This window comes from Vulpes lagopus, chromosome 3 (genome assembly GCF_018345385.1).
Source record: "Vulpes lagopus strain Blue_001 chromosome 3, ASM1834538v1, whole genome shotgun sequence".
Taxonomy (NCBI): Eukaryota; Metazoa; Chordata; class Mammalia; order Carnivora; family Canidae; genus Vulpes; species Vulpes lagopus.
The window spans coordinates 130,474,886-130,493,235 of NC_054826.1; the positions used below are offsets into that span (position 1 = coordinate 130,474,886).

Sequence of the window (18,350 nt, forward strand, 5' to 3'; positions counted from 1 at the left end):
TCATTAGGATGGCTGCTATCAAAAAAAAAAAAAAAAAAAAAAAAAGAAAAGAAAAGAAAAGAAAAAATTTTGGTAACAATGTGGAGAAACTGAAACTGTTGTATATTGCTGCTAAGAATGTAAAGTGGTGCAGCCATGATGGAAAACAGTGTGGGCAATTCCTCAAAAAATTAAACAGAATTACCGTATGATCCAGCAACTCTACTTCTGGATGTATATCCAGAAGCACTGACCGTAAAACCTCAAGAAAGGTAACCCATGGGTTTTTTTGGTTTTGGGGTGGAGGGGGTTGTTTGTTGTTTTTTTTGTTTTTTTGTTTTTTTAGATTTTTTTGTGTATACCCATGTTGATGGCAGAGTCATCAAACAGCCAAAAGGTGGGGGCGCCCCCGGGGTGGGGGGGGAGCTCAGCTGTTGAGCATCTGCCTCTGGCCCAGGGCGTGACCTCGGGGTCCTGGGATCGAGTCCGGCCACCCGCAGGGAGCCTACTTCCCCTCTGCCTGTGTCTCTGCTTCTCTGTGCGTGTCTCATGAATAAATAAATACAATCTTAAAAGAGAGAGAAAGAGAAGCCTCTGATGCACAGACTCTGATGAAACCCACCAGTGGCTTCTCCAGCCCAGACCTAGAAGGCACCGAGAACAGGAGGGAAGTGCAGGATGCCCACACCTGACAGTCTCAGCCAGAGGGGCGGGTGGACAAGGAGATCTTTGCAGGATTCACTTATTTTCTGCTGTCAGATCTTTGCCTGAAGCCACACCCAAAGATGTCCTGCAACCCCTCCTGGTCCATGGCCAGACTGCACAACATCCAGCCACATTAATTAAAGAGGATTTTTTTCCTCTGAGGTGAATGTGTTAAAAATATCAAATATTAATCACTGGCAACATTAATTTATAATCATGCTTGTCTCCCTCTCAACTTCGGAGGTGACATCTGGCCTGACTGCTTTGAAACGGACACCCGCTCCACCGCAGGAATTATAAATAGCCTGAGTTGAAATCTTCACCTCGAACTCAACAGACTGGCTCCACAGGGTGGTTTAGGGAATGAAGAGGGCTGCAGCACCAGTGGAGTCCTGGGTGGGTCTAGCTGGGGTGCTGTTAACTTTTTTTTTAAAGACAGAAATCGTGGAGTGGGGGTTAGGGTGACGGGGGCATGGGCAAGGGTGGGGAGGCCCTGGCCTGTTTCCTCAAAGCTGGCAGGGGTCAGACTCACTCCCCCATGCCCATCAGCCCATTTCATGATCTCTCAGCTGTTTCTTTCCACCCTAAGCTCTCAGTCCAGTTTCCATACCTGCCCTTTGGGGAGTGATCGATGCAGACACCATCTTCTATTGCAGAACCCACTTAATGTAAAGAGAAGAGGTTCATTCCAGCCAACAGAGCACTTTCCATCCACAAGCTCGGGCACTCATCAGAGTCCATACTTACTGTGCGTCCACTATGTGCCAGCCCCCCACCTGCCCCATCTCATCTGGCCCCCCCGCAGCAACCCGGTCAGTAAGTGCCAGTGGGAAGGCTGTTCACCCAGGAGGAAATTGAGGTTAGAGATGCTGCTTTCCTGAGGTCATCCCGCTAGCAAGGGGCGGGCAGAGTCAGGACTCAAACCGAGAAGAATAGGCCACTGGGGTCTCCTTGCTTAGTCCCTTTCAGGGTTTCTGAAGCTGCAAAATCTCCAGCTTCTCCAGCACATCCAGGGGCTCTGGGATGGGGCGCAGGCTTCCGGGCTCCTGACAGCTGGTGGCCACCACCACCAGGGAAGGTACTGCTCATGACACCCAATGAGGCGGTGGGACTACTGTCTCCATGCAGCAGATGTGCAAACAGACTCTGGGAACTGCCTGACCCCTCAGACAGCTGAGCTGAGAATCTGAAGCTTTGGTCCCAGTGCCACCAAGAGGGATTGGACCACCAGATGGGAGGGCAGGGAGATGACAGAGCCACCTCGAGGAGGGGAGAGGGCAGGTGGGAGGTGGGGAGGGCAGTGTCTGGGGGGAGCACAGGACATGCTGGGGCCCCCCATTTCTGATTGTCTCCAGCTCCCCGATGGCTCAGGGCAACCCTGGAGCATGCGGGCCAAGCCCATCCGGGCACACCAGCTTTGCAATGAGGCTGTCTCCACGGGGGTCCGTCGCCCGGGCCTCCTGGGGCTTGGGGGCCATCGGCAGGCTCCCTGTGATCACTGGCACCTGCGGACCCTCAGGGGAGCAGCAGACCTCTGATACCGCGGCACGCAGTCGCCTCTCGGCCTCCAACCCCAGCTCACTGGGCCTCAGCCGAGCCTCTTCTCAGTGTGCCTCCTCGGAGGCCACCATCCCGTAAGGCACGCCTGGCAGGGCAGGTCCTCAAATGCTTGGTCCCTTCCCCTCACCGGGAGCGAGCGTGGCTGCCTGCCCACGGGGCTGCTTCCCAACATTCGTGGGCCTGGCAGGCTCCAGAGTGGGGGGGGCCCCCAGCCAAGGTCTGCGACCCATTTCTCTGCTCCTGACTCCCTAACACTCCCTCCACACACCGAGCCTCCCATCTGGCAGGCCAGGCCGCTGTCGCTCCCTTCCCCAGCTGGCCCTCAGCCACCGACCGGGGAACACACGCAGCACACGTGCAAGACGCGTGTTTGCCGCCTGGCTGGGGCGGCCTCACCTGCGGGCCTCCCAGCTCCCAGGCGTGAGCCTTGGAGCTGCTGGCCTTCAAGCGCCTCTCTGCCCCACCGTCACCCCTCTTTGTATTCCTCTTTCTGCTTTGCCGCCTGATGATGGAAGTTCCTCAGACACAATAAGGCCCCCGCTCTGGAACCTAGCTCTGGACGCACAAACTCAGGCCCGGCTGCCGCACGCCCACTTCCCTCCCACCGAGTCTTGCTCATCCTTGTCTTAACACCAAGATCACACTCCAGCTGGAATGGAGCGTTTCCTAATGGAAACTAGCCTTGCTGCCCCTGGGAAGACAATTAGAATTTCATTATATGCCTAACTGATTTCCTCCAAGGTCAGGGTGACAAGGTAGGACAGTGCTGCCCTGGGGTGGAGGTGCAGGGAGCGCCCGCAGCCCCTCACTGGACGACGGTCTGTTACATGGACCCTTCATTCCATGTCTCCAGGACTCAGCATTTTGACATCTTCCTTTGGTGTTTCTATGCACTCTGATGCTTGGAAGCTGCAGGTTTATGGGGCAAATGACATTTCCCGCTCTAGGGGGGAGCCACCAGCCACAGTGATACTTGTCTCTGGGGACACACATGCTGTGGCAGGTCCCATTTGTTTTTGTTTTTGTTTTTTTAAAGATTTTATTTATTTATTCATGGGGCACACAGAGAGAGGTAGACCCAGGCAGAGGGAGAAGCAGGCACCGTGTAGGGAGCCCGATGCGGGGCTTGATCCCAGGACCCCGGGGTCACGCCCTGGGCCAAAGCTGCTCAGCCCTGAGGCACCCGGGCATCTCTGGCAGGTTCCATTTGAACCCAATCAAAGAAGAGCCAGGAGAGAATTCAGAGCCCACTCTCCTTATGCTTTTCTCTAGAAAAAAAAGTCTGAATAGCACAGTATTAAGATCATGGCTCATATTGAGCAAACATTACTTTAAAACAGTGACTCATATGTTTAAGCAAGGTATTAAGAGGTACTTAGATAAGATTTGCGTATCTGTGTTCCCAAAGGGAGTTGTTAGTGAGCTTTGCCTACATAAACCTGTGCCTCTTACCTTCATAACATTAACAGAACACGACCTGGACAAACTGTAATTTCTTCTGACACGTTCCAATTCTGAAGAACTGAAGCACGTCCAGGAGGCACCTCCAGGTAAACCGGCTTGGTGAGCTGGTTCCAAGAAGCACAGGCGCGGGGCAGAGGGATCCCAGCGCTGGCTGTCCAAGATGTTTTCATAAATAAACAAAAAAGCATAAAGCGGGACACCCGGGTGGCTCAGCGGTGGCATCTGCCTTCAGCTCAGAGCATGATCCTGGGGTCCCGGGATCAAGTCCCACGTCAGGCTCCCTGCATGGGGCCTGCTTCTCCCTCTGCCTGTGTCTCTGCCTCTCTCTGTGTCTCTCATGAATAAATAACTACAATCTTAAGAAAAAGAAAGCATAAAGCAGGCCGGGTGTGCTTCGGCATGCACAGCCTGTCCTATGCGCTCTGCACGCAGTAGCACGGCAACCCTTAGAGGCAGGTACTATTACTGTCAGTACCATTTTATGGATAGGGAGACTGAGGCAGGTAAGTTTAGCAATTTTCCCAAAGTCCCTCTGCTAGCAAGTAGTCTGACCAGGGTCTGAACCTGCCAACTATGCCACCGACCACTGTGCTTCACCACCTTTCGAGAAGCATAAACGGGGTAAGTCGCTGCTAATTCCCCGAGGAATGCCAACAGAGCAAAATGCAAGATGACAAGAAAATGTCAAGCTGCCGTTCAACATATTTGTTTACTTAGTCATCGGGGCCTAGTTTTGTGACAAATTTCCACAGGCTCCTCGCTGCCTTCTCTCTGTCAGAAATGTGCCCACGGCTTCTCACTCATCAGTCTTTCTCTTTAGACCCTTTTCATCCTCCCCAGGAATCTCTGACCCCAAAATAAAGGCTCCCCTGTCCTCGACAGTCCAGGGGAGGTGCTGGCGGGGCGAGGGCTCCAGTCCCTTTTGAGAACACCACCCAGGTTTTTCTTCCAAGGTCCACCAATGTTTGGATGACAGATGTCCCTGTGACCCATAGGCAACGGGGACTTCCCAGCTGGCAGGGGCGAAGATAAGAGAATCTTCTGGACACAGGGCCTTTCACCGTGCCCCTCCTCCCGAGGGATGGCCGAGGGTCTTCTGGGGCCCACCCTCTGTGCTCTGAGGCCCGTAGCTGGCTGCAGGCCCCAGCAGGCCCTCTCTTCAAGCACCTTGCGAGGAGGGCCTCAGTGGTGGTCCAAAGGGGCCTCAGGAGAGCTGAGCGGGAGGCCTAGTCTTTCCCTGCCATGGAAATGAATAGAAGAAAACTCATTCAAATGGGGTCCAGAGCCAGAAGGCAGAGGTCTCAGGAGCACCCTCGAACTCGCATCGTCCGGCGGGAGGAAGATTTCCTCGGCCTGGCAACAGCCCGCTGCTCTGCCTGCAGCCCGAGAGAAGCTGCCACTGCTTCCGACCCTCATTTTCCTCCAACGAGTGCATTTAGAATGACCTCTCCCAATTTCCCCCCTTTCCTCAATGACAGGATGCTGTCCTCCTGTGTTCTCCAGACTTGCCCGTGGCTCGCCAGAGTCGGCTTGTCCCAGATGGCAATTCCTCTGCTGTTCCTGAATACGCTCATTTGCTGCTGGATGACCTTTGTTGTTTGATTTTTAAGGTTGGCACTACCTGAAAGTTGTTCTTCAGTGACTCGCTGGCTTCAGGCTCCCGCCCAGGACTGGACAGCGAATGGGTCGTATTTCAACCTCGTTCGCCCCCAGGGTCAGCTGTCCAGGGTATGGCTCTAAAGGAGGCACAAGGGGATCCTGGGGGGGGCTCTGCGGTTGAGCGCCTGCCTTCAGCCCAGGCGTGATCCTAGAGTTCCGGGATCGAGTCCCGCGTCGGGCTCCCTGCGTGGAGCCTGCTTCTCCCTCTGCCTGTGTCTCTGCCTCTCTCTCTCTCTCTCTCTCTCTCTATGTCTATCATGAATAAATAAATAAAATCTTTAAAAAAAATAAGATAAAAATAAAGGAGGCACAAAACACCCATGGAAGAAAGAGGAGACTCAGGGCCACTTCACTTAGTCGCTACGTAGGAACTTCTCGGCTCCTGCGGAGGTGGGACCATCTTTGCAGCAGGCGCTGTGCAGGGCCTGAGGGCAGCTACCGGACGTGTCACTCCCTGAGCAAGCCCCTTTGACTCTGAGCAAGGCGGCTGCCACCCGTTTTAAGATGCAGGCACGTGAACCGAAAGCCCAGACTGCACAGTGCACAGGACAGCGCTTCTGCACCGCCAGCGAGGGATGCCTTCTATTATCCGAATTGTAAACAGCTTAGTATCCCATTCAAGGAGCCCTCCGGTCTAGAAAACCACACATTACAAGTGCCTGATGGGGTACGCACTTCTCCCCAGCCCACAAGATAAATGTCCAGTGAACAGGAAGGGGCGCCAAATCATCCACCAGCCTGGAATGTCCTAGTCCTGTTGTGCCCGAGACCCTGAGGACCTCCGAGCTGCCTGCAGACCCCAAACCTCAGCAGCCAAGCCGTGGTTCCACGGAACACAGGGCATTTCGTGCAGCCACGAGCAGTGCTGACACGGGGCGGGCCTCATTCTCTTCGGCCTGGGCATGCTGGCCACACCCCGCCAATCGAAGCTGGAAAGCTATCTTGCCTTATTTTTACTTTATGGATTTTAATATTGATTTTCTTTAAACAGGTTTTTTGTGACATAATTCACATCCCATACGAATTCATCCGTTTAACTTGCATAATTCCATAGTCCTTAGATATTCACAGAGTTAGGCAACCATCTCCAAAACCTAATTTTAGAACATTCTTGCCACCCCAAAAAGAAACCGTGTACCCACCAACAGTCACTCTCTATTTTCCTACATTTATTTTATTTATTTATTTATTTATTTATTTATTTGAGAGAGAGAAAGAGAAAGTGGGGATGTGAGGTGCAGGGAAAACCGGAACAAATTTGTGCTGAGAGCTCCATCCTGTGACCCTGAGATCACAACCTGAGCCCAAACCAAGAGTCGTCTGACGGGATCTGAGTTTTGGGTACACCCCAGGCAAATTCTCCAGGTTGACTCTTGGGTTGGTCCAAGATGGGACACGGCAGATTTTCAAGTAGCAATTTCTCCACCCGAGGATTTATCATTGTCAAAGCTCTGAAAGAGTGAGAATGCCAAGTGTGGCCTTTGGGGGCCTGGAGGCCTTGGCCCCACCGCAACCCGTCCCCCAGCCAAAGCCACTAGAGGTAAATACGCAGTCGTGGAAGTAAAACAGCATGTTTGCTGTGCAAACTCCACTCTGAGGTGAGTCCCCAGCCCTGGAGCCCCCCTGAGCTGACCTTTCTCTTTGGCGAGGGAGGCCTCCTGCTAGGCCAGCCTGGCCAGAAGGGAGGAGTCCCTGGGGGAGACATCCACACACACGCATGCGCTCCCCATACAGCAGCTCAAGTCCAGGGCTTAGAGCACCGAGTCCTCCCCCTGAATCCGCTAGCATTTGGAGGCCTGAGGACAGCTCCAGGCGGATGCGGGGCCCTGGCTGCACCCCGAGTCTCCACGGGGAGGGCTGCCGGGCTGGCACAGCTGACAGGGCCGGGCCCACTGGGCTACCTCCTCCCCGGGCCAGCCGGCCCCCTTTCTCTGTCCTACCTTCAACTACCAGTCTCTCACAGGAGAGGTCCCCTTTGGTCTTTGTTCCTGCTACACCAAAGTCCATCCAACAAAAGTAAACGTGATTTGAATAATTGAAGATGCTCTGGCCCACAGAGGGCAATCCTGCCCTTCCCGCTCCTGATCTGCCCTCCGGGGTACACCCTGGTCTCTCGGGACTCCGGTGGCCTCGTGTATGGCTCTCCCCATGCCCAGGACCTCAGAGGGCACCCCTCTGCTGACAGAGAAACTTCCAGGGCACCGGGAGGTGAGCCCTGGGTTGTGGGAGCAGCAGCTACAGACCCCACATCCCAGAGGCCCCTGGGACTCTGTCGCCAGCCTGTCTCCTCCTAGGATGTGCTCCTGCTGTTTCAGTCATTCATTCATTCATTTGCTCTTTCATTCATTCAGTAAATGTCTACTGAGCACAGCTCTGAGCTGGGCACCAGACACAGGAGAAAACCATGGTCTCTGTCGTCCAGACTCATAGTCTTCTGTTTACTGTGCAGTAAAGGGCCCCCTTAGCTAATAAGCTAGAAATAAACTAATTAATTAATAAATGAATTAACTGGGATTCCATTTCAGGTGACCAGAAACTTCTCAGTCCTCTGTGGGTCCTCCCTTCAGATCTGCCAGGGTGTCCCACTGTCTTCCCCATCCACCCCATGCACCCAGGCTTGGGTCCTGAAAGCCAGCACCCCCCCCCCCCCCCCCGCCCAGGTCCAGGATCTCCACCCCAAACATTGTGGGGAGCTGGGTGGGCGAGGCTAGCCAGCCCGGAACACCCCAGCCTCCTGCCCCCGGCTCCCTTCTGCCATCAGAGATCAACCGCAGGGCTGACAGCAGGAGGGCACCACCTTGGGTAGCTTGTGGTCTGGAGAAAGGCTGCCGCGGGGGGCAGGCCACCCACCAACATCCTTTGTCAAGCATCAGTACACCTGGTACTTGGGCTGGGTCCACCAGACCCTGGGCTTTGTCTGTGATGAGAAGAACCCTGTCCCCCATGCCCTGAAGCCAGCCCCGTCAGAGGGCAGCCTCTGGCCTCAGGAACTGAAGGGCTCTGTGGCCCCCAGGGTGGTGCAGGCAGCTGCCAGTGGGCTGGGCCCAGCCCCCCTCCCGTCCTCCTCTCCATCCCCCTCCTCCCCCACAGGCCTGGGTGCTCTCGGTCCCTGGGTGTCATGCCCCTGGGATACAGTCTGCTGCCTGCTGGGCAGGAGGAGAGCCCAGGTCCTGGGAAGTGAGGCCACCGAGATGATAGGCTGGGGGTGGACCTGCCCCCGGTAAGGCTTCTGTCCTCCGGTTGTGCAGCTGCTCCCGCCCTGGCCCCCACTCTTCAGCCCCGGGACAGAAGCAGGACTCCAACACCGGCCTTCCTTCTCTCCAGGGTGACGCCGGCGCAGGCATGGATGCTCCCGAAGAGCAGGTGCCTGAAGTGTGTCGCCAGTGTTTTCATGTTGATGGATGCAGATGGGGCAGGGGGCACATTTGAGTGGCCGCCCCACAGAGGGACAGCCCAGGCGAAGACACACGTGACATCTTCCACAGCTTGTAGGTAGTCCCGAGGCCGAGAATCCTGGTGAGGAGTGGGGCAGAGGCAGAGGAAGAGTGCGCAGGGGCTTTTGCGCCCTGCCAAGGGCTAGGCTTTCTCCTTTGGAGCTGAGAAGGGCCATCAGGGAGCCCAAACCGGGCAAGGGTGCTGCCTACAAAGATGCTGGCAGACATGCCAGGGTGGAATTTTGAGGGAAGAACTGGAGGCAGAGCGAATCGGTTGGAAGCAGTTGCCACAGGCCATGCTGGGCAGGATGATTGCTTGGACTTGACTGTGGCTGCAGTGAGAAAGGACAGTCGAAGAGAGAGGAAATCTAGACTGCTCTCGAGCACCCGGCTCAGATCCTGGGCTGATGGGGGCACTGGCCCAGAAGATGGCACCTGTGCTGCGCACTGGGCACGGGGAGGGGAAGGGGCTCCCATCCTCCTCGTGGTCTAAGAAAGGATCTTCTAGGTGCGACGGGATCGAGAGAGGCAGCATTCCTCGGATTCTCCTGTGCTCCTTAGGGTGACAGATTGCTTTCCACCGGTGGAAGCGTGTCCCTGTGAACCACCTGGGGACATCCGGGGACGGTCTCCAGCTGCTTTGAGAAGAGCGCATCTCGGACTCTCCCGGGCCATCCCCAGGGCGGTCACTAGAGGGCACCAGACTCCGCCCATCGGGGAGGAAGCCTCGGGCTAAGGGGGGGCCCTGAAGGGCCGGGCCCCTGAAGGCTGTCCATTCCCCTAAGCCTGATTTAATTTAATTCTTTGGGAATATGCTCTTATTTTGGATATATTATTAGTAGTAGTAGATTCTTCTTATAATTATATTCATGAAGAATCTATTCCTGAATATAAAGAATTCTCACAAATACACTTTTCTTACCCCCACCTCTACCTCGCCCCACCCAACCTCCCCTCTCTGCTCTTTAGTCTTCAGAAAAAAAGGAACTGGAGCACAAGTCAATTATACATTCCTTGGCATTCTGGTGTAAAAAAATGAGAATTGTTCCAGTTAATTTAAATGGGGTCTGCAGACTGGCCCCCTCCCAGATGGGAACGGAGATGAGGGGCTGCAGGTGGCCAGTCAGTGCGCACCAAGTCCTGAGCACCCTTGTGCCTACAGTCATCACCCCATCTGTGCCTCTGTCTCACCCAGGAGGGCACAGCATGATGAGGGAAGGCCCGGCACCTGGACACCCAAAGGACAAGGGTGTGCAGCCTGGAACCCTGGACGTGCACGGTAGCTCTAGGTCCAGTACCTGAGCTTGCAGGGTGGGCAGGAAGTTCACCAGCTGCAAGAAGGGGTGAGAGTCAGCAGAGCAGGCAATGATGTCGGTCAAAGGAGCCGCAAAGAGAAGGAGCCCCAAGTGAGGCCCAGGCGGGGCCTAAGTGGGTCCCACAGCACCCTAAGCAAGGCTCTGGCAGATGGAGGCAGGTGAGGGAGGGCAGGAGCCCCAGGGCCTATTAACCACAATGTGTTAGGACACTTCTGAGAAACACAGGATACAATGTACTTTCATCTTATGTTTTGCATTTTTCTACGCTAGGAATTGAGGTGAGGAGGGGCCGTGGGGACAGTAGCTGGCACTTGGGGGGTGCTCCCAGCCCCTGGGTTCAGACACAGGCTCAGGGCCATCCTGATTCAGACTTCCTCACCCCACACGTGGTGATCTAGTGGCATCAAGTCCTTGACACTAAGCAAAAGGGGTTAAATTGCAGAAATGGGAGTTGCAACCCATCTAGATCTCACAGGTGGGGTCTCCACTCAGCCGCCCGCTCACGGCTCCCTTCCTGTCTCCAACCCACCAGCGCATCTGAGCGGCACACCTGAGCAGCACCCTCCTGGCCCAGAGCCTGTCACCCTTCATTCAGGGAGCCTGAATCCACTTTCTAAAAAAAAATTGCACCAACGGCATCACTCCCCCCACCCCCACCCCAAAAGGCCCCGTGCTGCCCGCCCTGGCCCGGCCCCTGAGTCCCCACACTGGCATAGCAGGAACACCATGGCCACTCGCCCCTCAGTCATGCTTTTATTCTGCAGCTGGCAGGTCAGCATGCGCAGCTTCCGGCGTCACCGAGCTGTCCTGGGTGAGTCTAGGCCAGGGTGCAACTGGGGGAGCTGAGTGGGGCTGTTGCTATAGATGACAGTGGAGGCCGGTGACAGCTCCCAGACAGATGGCTTGGCACTTCAGGAAGCCCTTGCTGTCTAGAGAAGTTGCCTCCTCTGGCGTGGGGCCTGTGCAGCCTGGTCCCTGGGTGGTAGCGGCCTACCTGAGTCCAAAATCAATGTCCCTGCCTGCCCTCCCCTCCCACCTCCTGCCCTTTCCCGGCTGAGCAGAAGCCCCTCATCCTAAAGGTCACAGACATGCTCCTGGGGACAATCCTCCGAAAGGAGCTGTTTGAGGCCACTCCCTCACTGCCTCCTAAAATGTCAATGGCTGATTAGATTACGCTGCCCCCACTTGCATGGGAGAGGGAAGCAGTGGGACCTGGCCTCACTGGTTAACCGGGAAAGTATGGCCCGGAGGGGCCTTGGAGGTGATGCCAGTGGCCTAGTGGGCGGGCTCCCCGCACCTGCCATGAGGCCACTGTCTACTGCACCCCCGCCCCCTGGAAAGGGCTGACCTTGGGCCCAAGGCCTGAAACTGAGGAGTTAGTCAGTCAAAGAAAGACGAAGAACTCCCAGGTCGGCCCTCACAGGCCTCACTGAGGCTCACCCAGGACCTGTCCCTCGAAGCCACACAGCCAAGGCGCTGTGCTGGGGAGCGTGGCCTCAGGCAGAGCGCATGCAGGAAGGGGCAGGGACAGCGGACCCAGTCCCCCAGGGGGGCCGACGGGGGGGGGGGGGGGGGGGGGGTGAGGCAGGGGCTAAGGGAAAGGACTACCCTTCCGGTTACCCAGCTCCTCAGGCAGCCAGACCCAGGAGACAACCAGCCTGGCACCTCTGGGACCACAGCCCGAAGCTGGGACCCCCGGGCCAGCCTGGACGACCGTGTGCTTTGGGTCTGCATGCACGTGTGTGTGTGCGCGCGCCCGCGCCCGTGCATGTATGCATGTGCTAGGAAGCAAGGCAGTTTGGGGAGCGGGGTCAGGGGAGTGGAGGAAAGGGAGCCAGGCCATGTGGCAGAGATGAAAATCCCTAAGAGGCCACCCCAGGCCGGGCTCCCGCAGAGGCCCAGAGTGTCCCGACTGCAGACAGCCTCCTAAATGTTGATGTTCTTCAAGTCTGCGGAGCAGCGGTACCTGCCGTCCAGGCACCTGGCGCACAGCAGGTTGGGCAGGCAGGGGCAGGTGTGGTGCTGGCGCTTTCTGAAGAAGGGGACCTGGGGAAAGAGGAGAAGAGGGTGACACCTTCATGGTAAGGCAAGTGGGCCTCTGGGCAGAAGCCTCTGGCCAGCCCAGCCCCTCCAACCAGCACGACAGTAACAGTTATCATAGAGGGGGAAACTGAGGCACAGAATGGCTGAGCGACATACCAAGCTTACATTTGTTCCAGAGCTGGGATTGGAACCGTGGCAATCTGGCTCTCGAGAGTGTAATCAGCCACGACTCTGTGCTATCCACACCAACCTTAAAACTCCTCAAGCCCCCACGCTGCCCAGCCAGGCGCAGCGCCTCGCTGACCCAACACACGTACACACGTACGCTTGTTGACTGGATCCCCCTCATAGCTCCGCTACGACGTGCTCAGCGCTGGTGGGTGCTGCGGATGCCGCTGCCGTCTCTGCTCTGTGACTCTCACCCTGAGACTAGACCATTGCAATCTCCTCAGGGAGGGTGACAGGGATGGCCATGATCACAGGTAGTGTCAGACCCCGGGGTTCAAATCCGGGGTCTGACAGTTGCCAGCTGTGTGACAACTGGCAAGTTCTTCTTTTTTTTTTTTTAATATTTTATTTATCTACTCATGAGAGACACACGCAGAGAGAGGGGCAGAGACACAGGCAGAGGGAGAAGCAGGCTCCACACAGGGAGCCTGATGCGGGACTCGATCCCAGGACCCCGGGATCAGGCCCTGGGCTGAAGGTGGCGCTAAACCGCTGAGCCCCCCAGGCTGCCCTGGCAAGGTCTTTAGTGTCTGTATCTCAAGTTTATTATCCACAAAATGGGTCAATAATGGCACCTACCACATATGGTTGGAAAGAGGTCTAAACTACTAATTGCAAAAGGACTTAGCCTGGAAGGTGGCCCGTGGGAAGCATCAGCATCAGCTGTTATGGCCACCGGTGTGCCCTTCGAGAATATAGATCTACAGCCGAACCACCTCATACACCCCGAGGCAGCAGGGACTGCCCCGTGCTGTCCCCTCCCCGCAAGCAGTCAGGACTGGGAGGGTGACCACAGGAGGATGCCTCGAGCCCAGAAGAACCCGGGGCTCCTGGGTGCAGGCATGCTCCTCCAAGGACATAAGGGACCCCTGAACCACGGGGAGCCCAGGGGAGGTGGCTGGCACGCCCGGTCCTGGCAGGGCTGCAGTTGCTCCTGTACCTGGCCATTCAGAAGCAAAGGCCTCGGAGCCCTTCGGCGCCCCCTGGGAAGCTAGGTGCGTAGGCCCCAAAGAGGAGGAGGGCCTCCTTAGAGCTTGTGCCCTGGGAGCAGGGCTTGCCTCACCCTAACCAGACCTTGGATGGGAGGCCATTCCATGAGTCTTACTTCATGCTCTGGAGGGAAGGTTCCTGGGGGCAGAGGGCACTCAGGACCCCTTGAGAATCTGAATTCGTCAGATCTGAAAGAGACTTCAGGGGTGCTCTGTCTCATGTCCCTCGTATGCTTGAGGCAACTGAGGCCCACAGCAGTCGCCCCAATTGCCCAAGAGCATCTGCGAATGAGCAGCTGGCGTAACCCCTGGGTCTAAAAGGCTGTGTCATTAGTACCCCCAACTCCACCCTGGGCTCCTCCAAAAAGCAAGGATGCCCAACAGTCCTGAGGTGGTACTAGAGTCAGAGTCAGAAAATCGGGGTCGGGCCCCAGCTGTCTCTGGCTCCGTGCCCGGAGCAAGTCCGTGCAGTACCTTGTGGCTGCTGGGGTGACACTCCTCTCCTTCCCGCCCCAGCGGGGTGCACATCCGAAGCCCACGCAGCCACAGGCTGACAGCACAGCAGGTGCCTGCCCCGCACTGGACATCCCGCTCACAGGCCTGCGAGGGGAGACAAAGGGGTGCCGTTAGTGCCACCCAAGGGACACCAGAAGGGAGAGGTACATCTAAAACCCTCGTGGCAGGGAGGGGCTGAGGGCAGCTCCCCTCACCTCAGCCTCACACCCAAGCAGCACATTCTTGCTCCTGCTCCACTCAGGGCTCAGTGGGGGATCAGATCTGCATCTGAGGACCCCTCCAAGCCCCCCTGCAGCCACCCAGTAGGGAGGCAACACTCCTCTTCTGACCAGCCTAGAGGTAAATGCTCAGAGGACGCTGGCAACATTGAATTGAATTCCTAGAGGTGTGAAGAGCGATGATGGTCCAGGCCCCTGGGTGGTCAGTCCTTCGACCAAACTCTCCAACCTTGATCCCACACCTGGGTTGGTGCCTCTGCTCCCCATGCCGGCCCCGCCTGGACCCTCACCAGAAGCCCAGCCTCACCTGAGGCACTAGCACCCCAGAGGACAAGGGTCCCCCCCATGCTTCTCTGCTGGCCTCCTTCATCCCCAGATAGGGATGGGCCCCTCTGGGTTGGGCTCCAGAACAGGAGCGGAGCAGCCGTGCCTGGTTTCTGGAAGTTACCATTTGTAGAGAAGCCCACACAAGCCTGCTTTAAACAAAAGCCTGAAATGGGGGAAATAGGCCTCTGAACAGCTCCAGGCTCAGGTGGGGTCACGCCGGAGAAGCACAACCTTTGCACCTCCAGAGAAACGTGGTGGCTTTCCTGAGCTGAGATTCGCAGCGGGGTTTGGTTTCCGTCTTTGTGTCCAATAGAAGGCCCCAGAGCACCCTCTGGCTCCCTAGGTGGGCCCTGGCAGGAACTGGAAGCTGCCAACTTGCTCAGCCCTGGGGAGGGCGGGCGGGGGTATCGGGCCTGCTTGCCCCTCGGGGACGCGTGGGTGACATTCGCCCGGCCATGCAGGGCTCCAGCCCAGCGAGGGCACATCTCCCATACCACGCAGCCCCTGCAAGCCCAGGGCTAGGGCCAAGCAGACCTACCTGACCGAAGTGGGGCATCATTGTCCCCTGAATCCAGGATGGTCACGGTCCAGGGAGCAGGGGCGCGTGCCCATGCCGCCCAGCCTCTTCCTGGGAGTCGGCCTCGGGGCGGCAGCCGGGCATGAAAAGTGGAGGGAGGTCCTGCCCCCCAGCACTGGGTCTCCCCTCTCCTTGCCATGTCTGTCATGCATTTCCTCCTACACTAGTTCTCTCTCTCACTGTGCATTTCAAAGTGTCCTCTTGAAGGGTTTACTAGAAAGATTTTACCACCACCCCTTGGCCAGATGTTGGAGCTGGCACAGTGAGGTCACCTGGCATCAAGGTCAGCCCACAGCTCCCAACCCTCTTAGTGGCTTCTCTCCTTTGTTTGCCTCACCAATCATCAGACGACACCCTCGGAGGATCCAGAGGCTGATTCATTAGGTATAATTTTGCCCTGACAATGTTATTCATGCTCTGGGTCTCAAAAGCATTGACTTGCCTTTAATAATTTGTTCGTCTTTGAAACTCTGTCTTTTTCCTTTAAAAAGGAGATGAAAGAAGTTTTCCTTTCTGTGAACATGAAAACTAATGGGATTCCAGGAATCGTTCGGCATTTTTCTACATTTCCATTCTCTATGTAAAAAGTTGAAGGATGCTGGAAAAAGAATAAATTTCTCTCTCTCCCTCTCCCTCTCTTTCTCTCTGGCAGCTTTTATCTGGAAAGCTCTCAGGTATTACTCTGTTTTAAAGAATGGTCCCACCACCATATCACATTTGGGAGTGGTCCCGGGGTGCCCGCAGCCCGAATGTTGCACATCTGACCGGCAGCAGGGCGCCCCTGCGGGGGAAGCCCCCCCCCCCCCAGCAGGAGACAAGATTTCTACTCGCGACCCGATGCTTGCTTTTGGGTACACCCAGCCAAATGCTCTTATCAGAACCGGGCACAATTAAAATACATAAATAATAAAGGAAGGAAAGAATTTCAAGACAATCTCTTAAGAGTAGAAAAAGCAGAGGTTAAACGTCCCCAATTAAAGCTACTAAGATCACTGCCTTTAATTAAGTCAACATGCTGTGTAAATTACACTTGACATGTGGACCAGATTGTATAAATGAAAACCAAAATTTACACAAAAGATAAATCACCAGGTGCTAATCAACTTTATAAAGGAATTCCTTATTACACAATGGGCAATCTTCGTGTTACCAAAGGTCTAAACTTCAAAATGTTTGATGTTCTCCTAATTCAATTGGAAATAAGATTTGATTTACACTAGATCCCGTCTAGTGCGGTGAGGTCGACTTGGTCGAACCAAGTCGTGTGGAACGGCCCTCTCAATGCTGGCTGACCACGGACTCCCCAGGCTTTTTCCGGTTTGCCCCCACGTGGTTGCAGCCTCCCATCCCATGCAGACCCCCACATCCTCCCAAAACCCAGGGCAAAGGGGAAGGTGGATGCCTTACCCCTGTGATCACGGCACAGTCCGACACAGTCACCAGGAGGAACAGGATTGAAACTCGCGTGGCACCTCTCATGGTCACTTGGGGCGAAGGCGCAACGCTGGCGGCGCCACTGCCTCTCGCTTGCTCCCGCTCAGCCCCGTGCGCCCTGGGCAGGCCAGGCTGTCCGGCCCCCATCCGCCTCCCAGGTTTATGCAGTCGGATCCAGGCTGCCTGTGGGTGCCTGTCTCTGCTCTTCCGTTCCCATCACCAGTGCAATTCAGATGATCTCAGGGATGAACATGAGACCTGAATCCCTGATGACATCAAATCACCATCAAAACTAATAAAAATGAACAAACACATCGGGGGCGTTGACAGTGGCTCTAAGTGTCCAGGGAGCGCAGAGATGCGGTCCATTATATACATTTCATTCCACGGTCTTCTGTGCCTCTGGGGGGGCGGGGGGGAATCCTTCTCTTCTGCTTGGGGTGGGCGGTGGGGGCGGCTCTGGTGATGAATTAAGGGATTTACAACATCACCATTTATCTTTTTCTGCTCCAAACCATGCAGCATACAGGATCATCAGTCCCCTGGCAGTCAAACCAACAAGAATTATCTGAGCATTTACCATTTGTTCAGCACCGAGTTGGTGGCCGACAGGACACAGATGGGTGAGGCAGTGTCGCAGCTCCTCTAAAAGGTTAAAATTCCAATAGGGGGGTATGAGACAGTGAGAAAATAAGGCCAGGCTCACGAGGTTTATGTCTCTGAGACGCACACATGAGGAATTGCTCTACAAGGGGCTCAGGGGAAATACCAAGTGCCGCTTGGTACAGGAACCAAAGGGCAAAAGGTGAACCGGTGCACAGGGCTCTGCAGAGCATGCTCAGGCCAGGGTGCAGCCAAAGGGAGCCAGGAGCCCCCCCCTGGGTTTGGAGTCAGCATGAGAGTGGGTTCAGGTACCAGTCTGGTAGGAAGTTGACTTCAGGCATGGCCCCTCCTGCTGGGAGAGGAAGCCCCCAGTCCCAGAATTCCCATGCCGGCCAATCCAGACAGAGCTCCCGGAATCCTGTACCAGACAGTCGGCTTCTCTCCACAAGGATGAAAGCTATTATTTGTAATGTATGCTTTGCAGTATGGTAATAGATGTGACACACACCAGTGAATACATAAAAGATGTCTATAGTCAACACTTTGGGAAACTCGTTATGCAAGTTCAATCAGGTTTTTTACTGCAGGACTTTTCAGAGCCTTTCCTTGGCTACCAAGCTGGAAATGCAATTCCTAGTGTTTCCCAAACTGAATTATCCATCAAAAACTTTTTTCTTGGAGTGTCTCAGGGAAATAGAGTTTCCATATAGAAACACTGGTAGGCGATTGTGAGTCCAGAGAGAGCTAACCCCAGAGGTTGACATCTTGACTTCTGATCCCAAGTGGTTCATTAGTTTTATGACCCCAAGAATATTGTCAGTCTCTCTAAACCTCAGCTTTCTCACCTACAACATGGGAGTGATAGTACCACTTACACCATGGAGTTTTGTGAATATTCATTTATTTATTTTTTCATTGACTATATATTTATTTATGACTACTCCATCGAAGGCACTGCTCTTGGTGCTGGGAATAAAGCAGTGAACAAAACAGGGTTTCTGCTCTTGTGTGGTTTTTCGTCTGGTAAGGAGATAGGTAATAGACACCCAAACAAATAGGTTTATAATAAAATGGCTAGGTGTGCTGAGTTCCATCAGGAGCAGAAGACAGCAGAAGTTAACAACAGGTGGTATTTTGGATGGGGTGAGTGTCTTTCTGAGGACACTAGAGAAGACCAAATAAAGTGAAGGAGTGATCCGGACAGGGCCTGGGCAAGAAGAACCAGTGCAAAGGCCCTGTGGCAGGGCCTCCTTGGCCAGTTCCAGGACCAGCAAGGAGGGTGGTGAGCAGGGGAATGA

The 18,350-nt window shown here is 55.2% G+C and overlaps 1 protein-coding gene across 1 annotated transcript; it reads right to left on the reverse strand.

Annotated features, from left to right (window-relative positions):
• Window positions 1-12,043: 12,043 nt before the first annotated feature.
• On the reverse strand, window positions 12,044-16,494 carry PROK1 (prokineticin 1). The gene is made up of 3 exons (XM_041748568.1): window positions 16,423-16,494; window positions 13,852-13,977; window positions 12,044-12,163 (listed from the first exon to the last, which is right to left on the reverse strand). The coding sequence occupies exons 1-3, from the start codon at window positions 16,492-16,494 to the stop codon at window positions 12,044-12,046; spliced, it is 318 nt and encodes a 105-aa protein (XP_041604502.1).
• Between the last annotated feature and the right edge of the window lie 1,856 nt (window positions 16,495-18,350).

Bases quoted from the DNA above. Each gene is read 5' to 3' on its own strand.
- PROK1 (XM_041748568.1), bottom strand. From the start codon at position 16,494: ATGAGAGGTGCCACGCGAGTTTCAATCCTGTTCCTCCTGGTGACTGTG. The intron at 13,978-16,422 runs GTAAGGCATCCA...CTCCCCTCGCAG, and splicing joins ACTGTGCCGTGATCACAGGG to GCCTGTGAGCGGGATGTCCA. The intron at 12,164-13,851 runs GTACTGCACGGA...CTCTTTCCCCAG, and splicing joins GTCACCCCAGCAGCCACAAG to GTCCCCTTCTTCAGAAAGCG.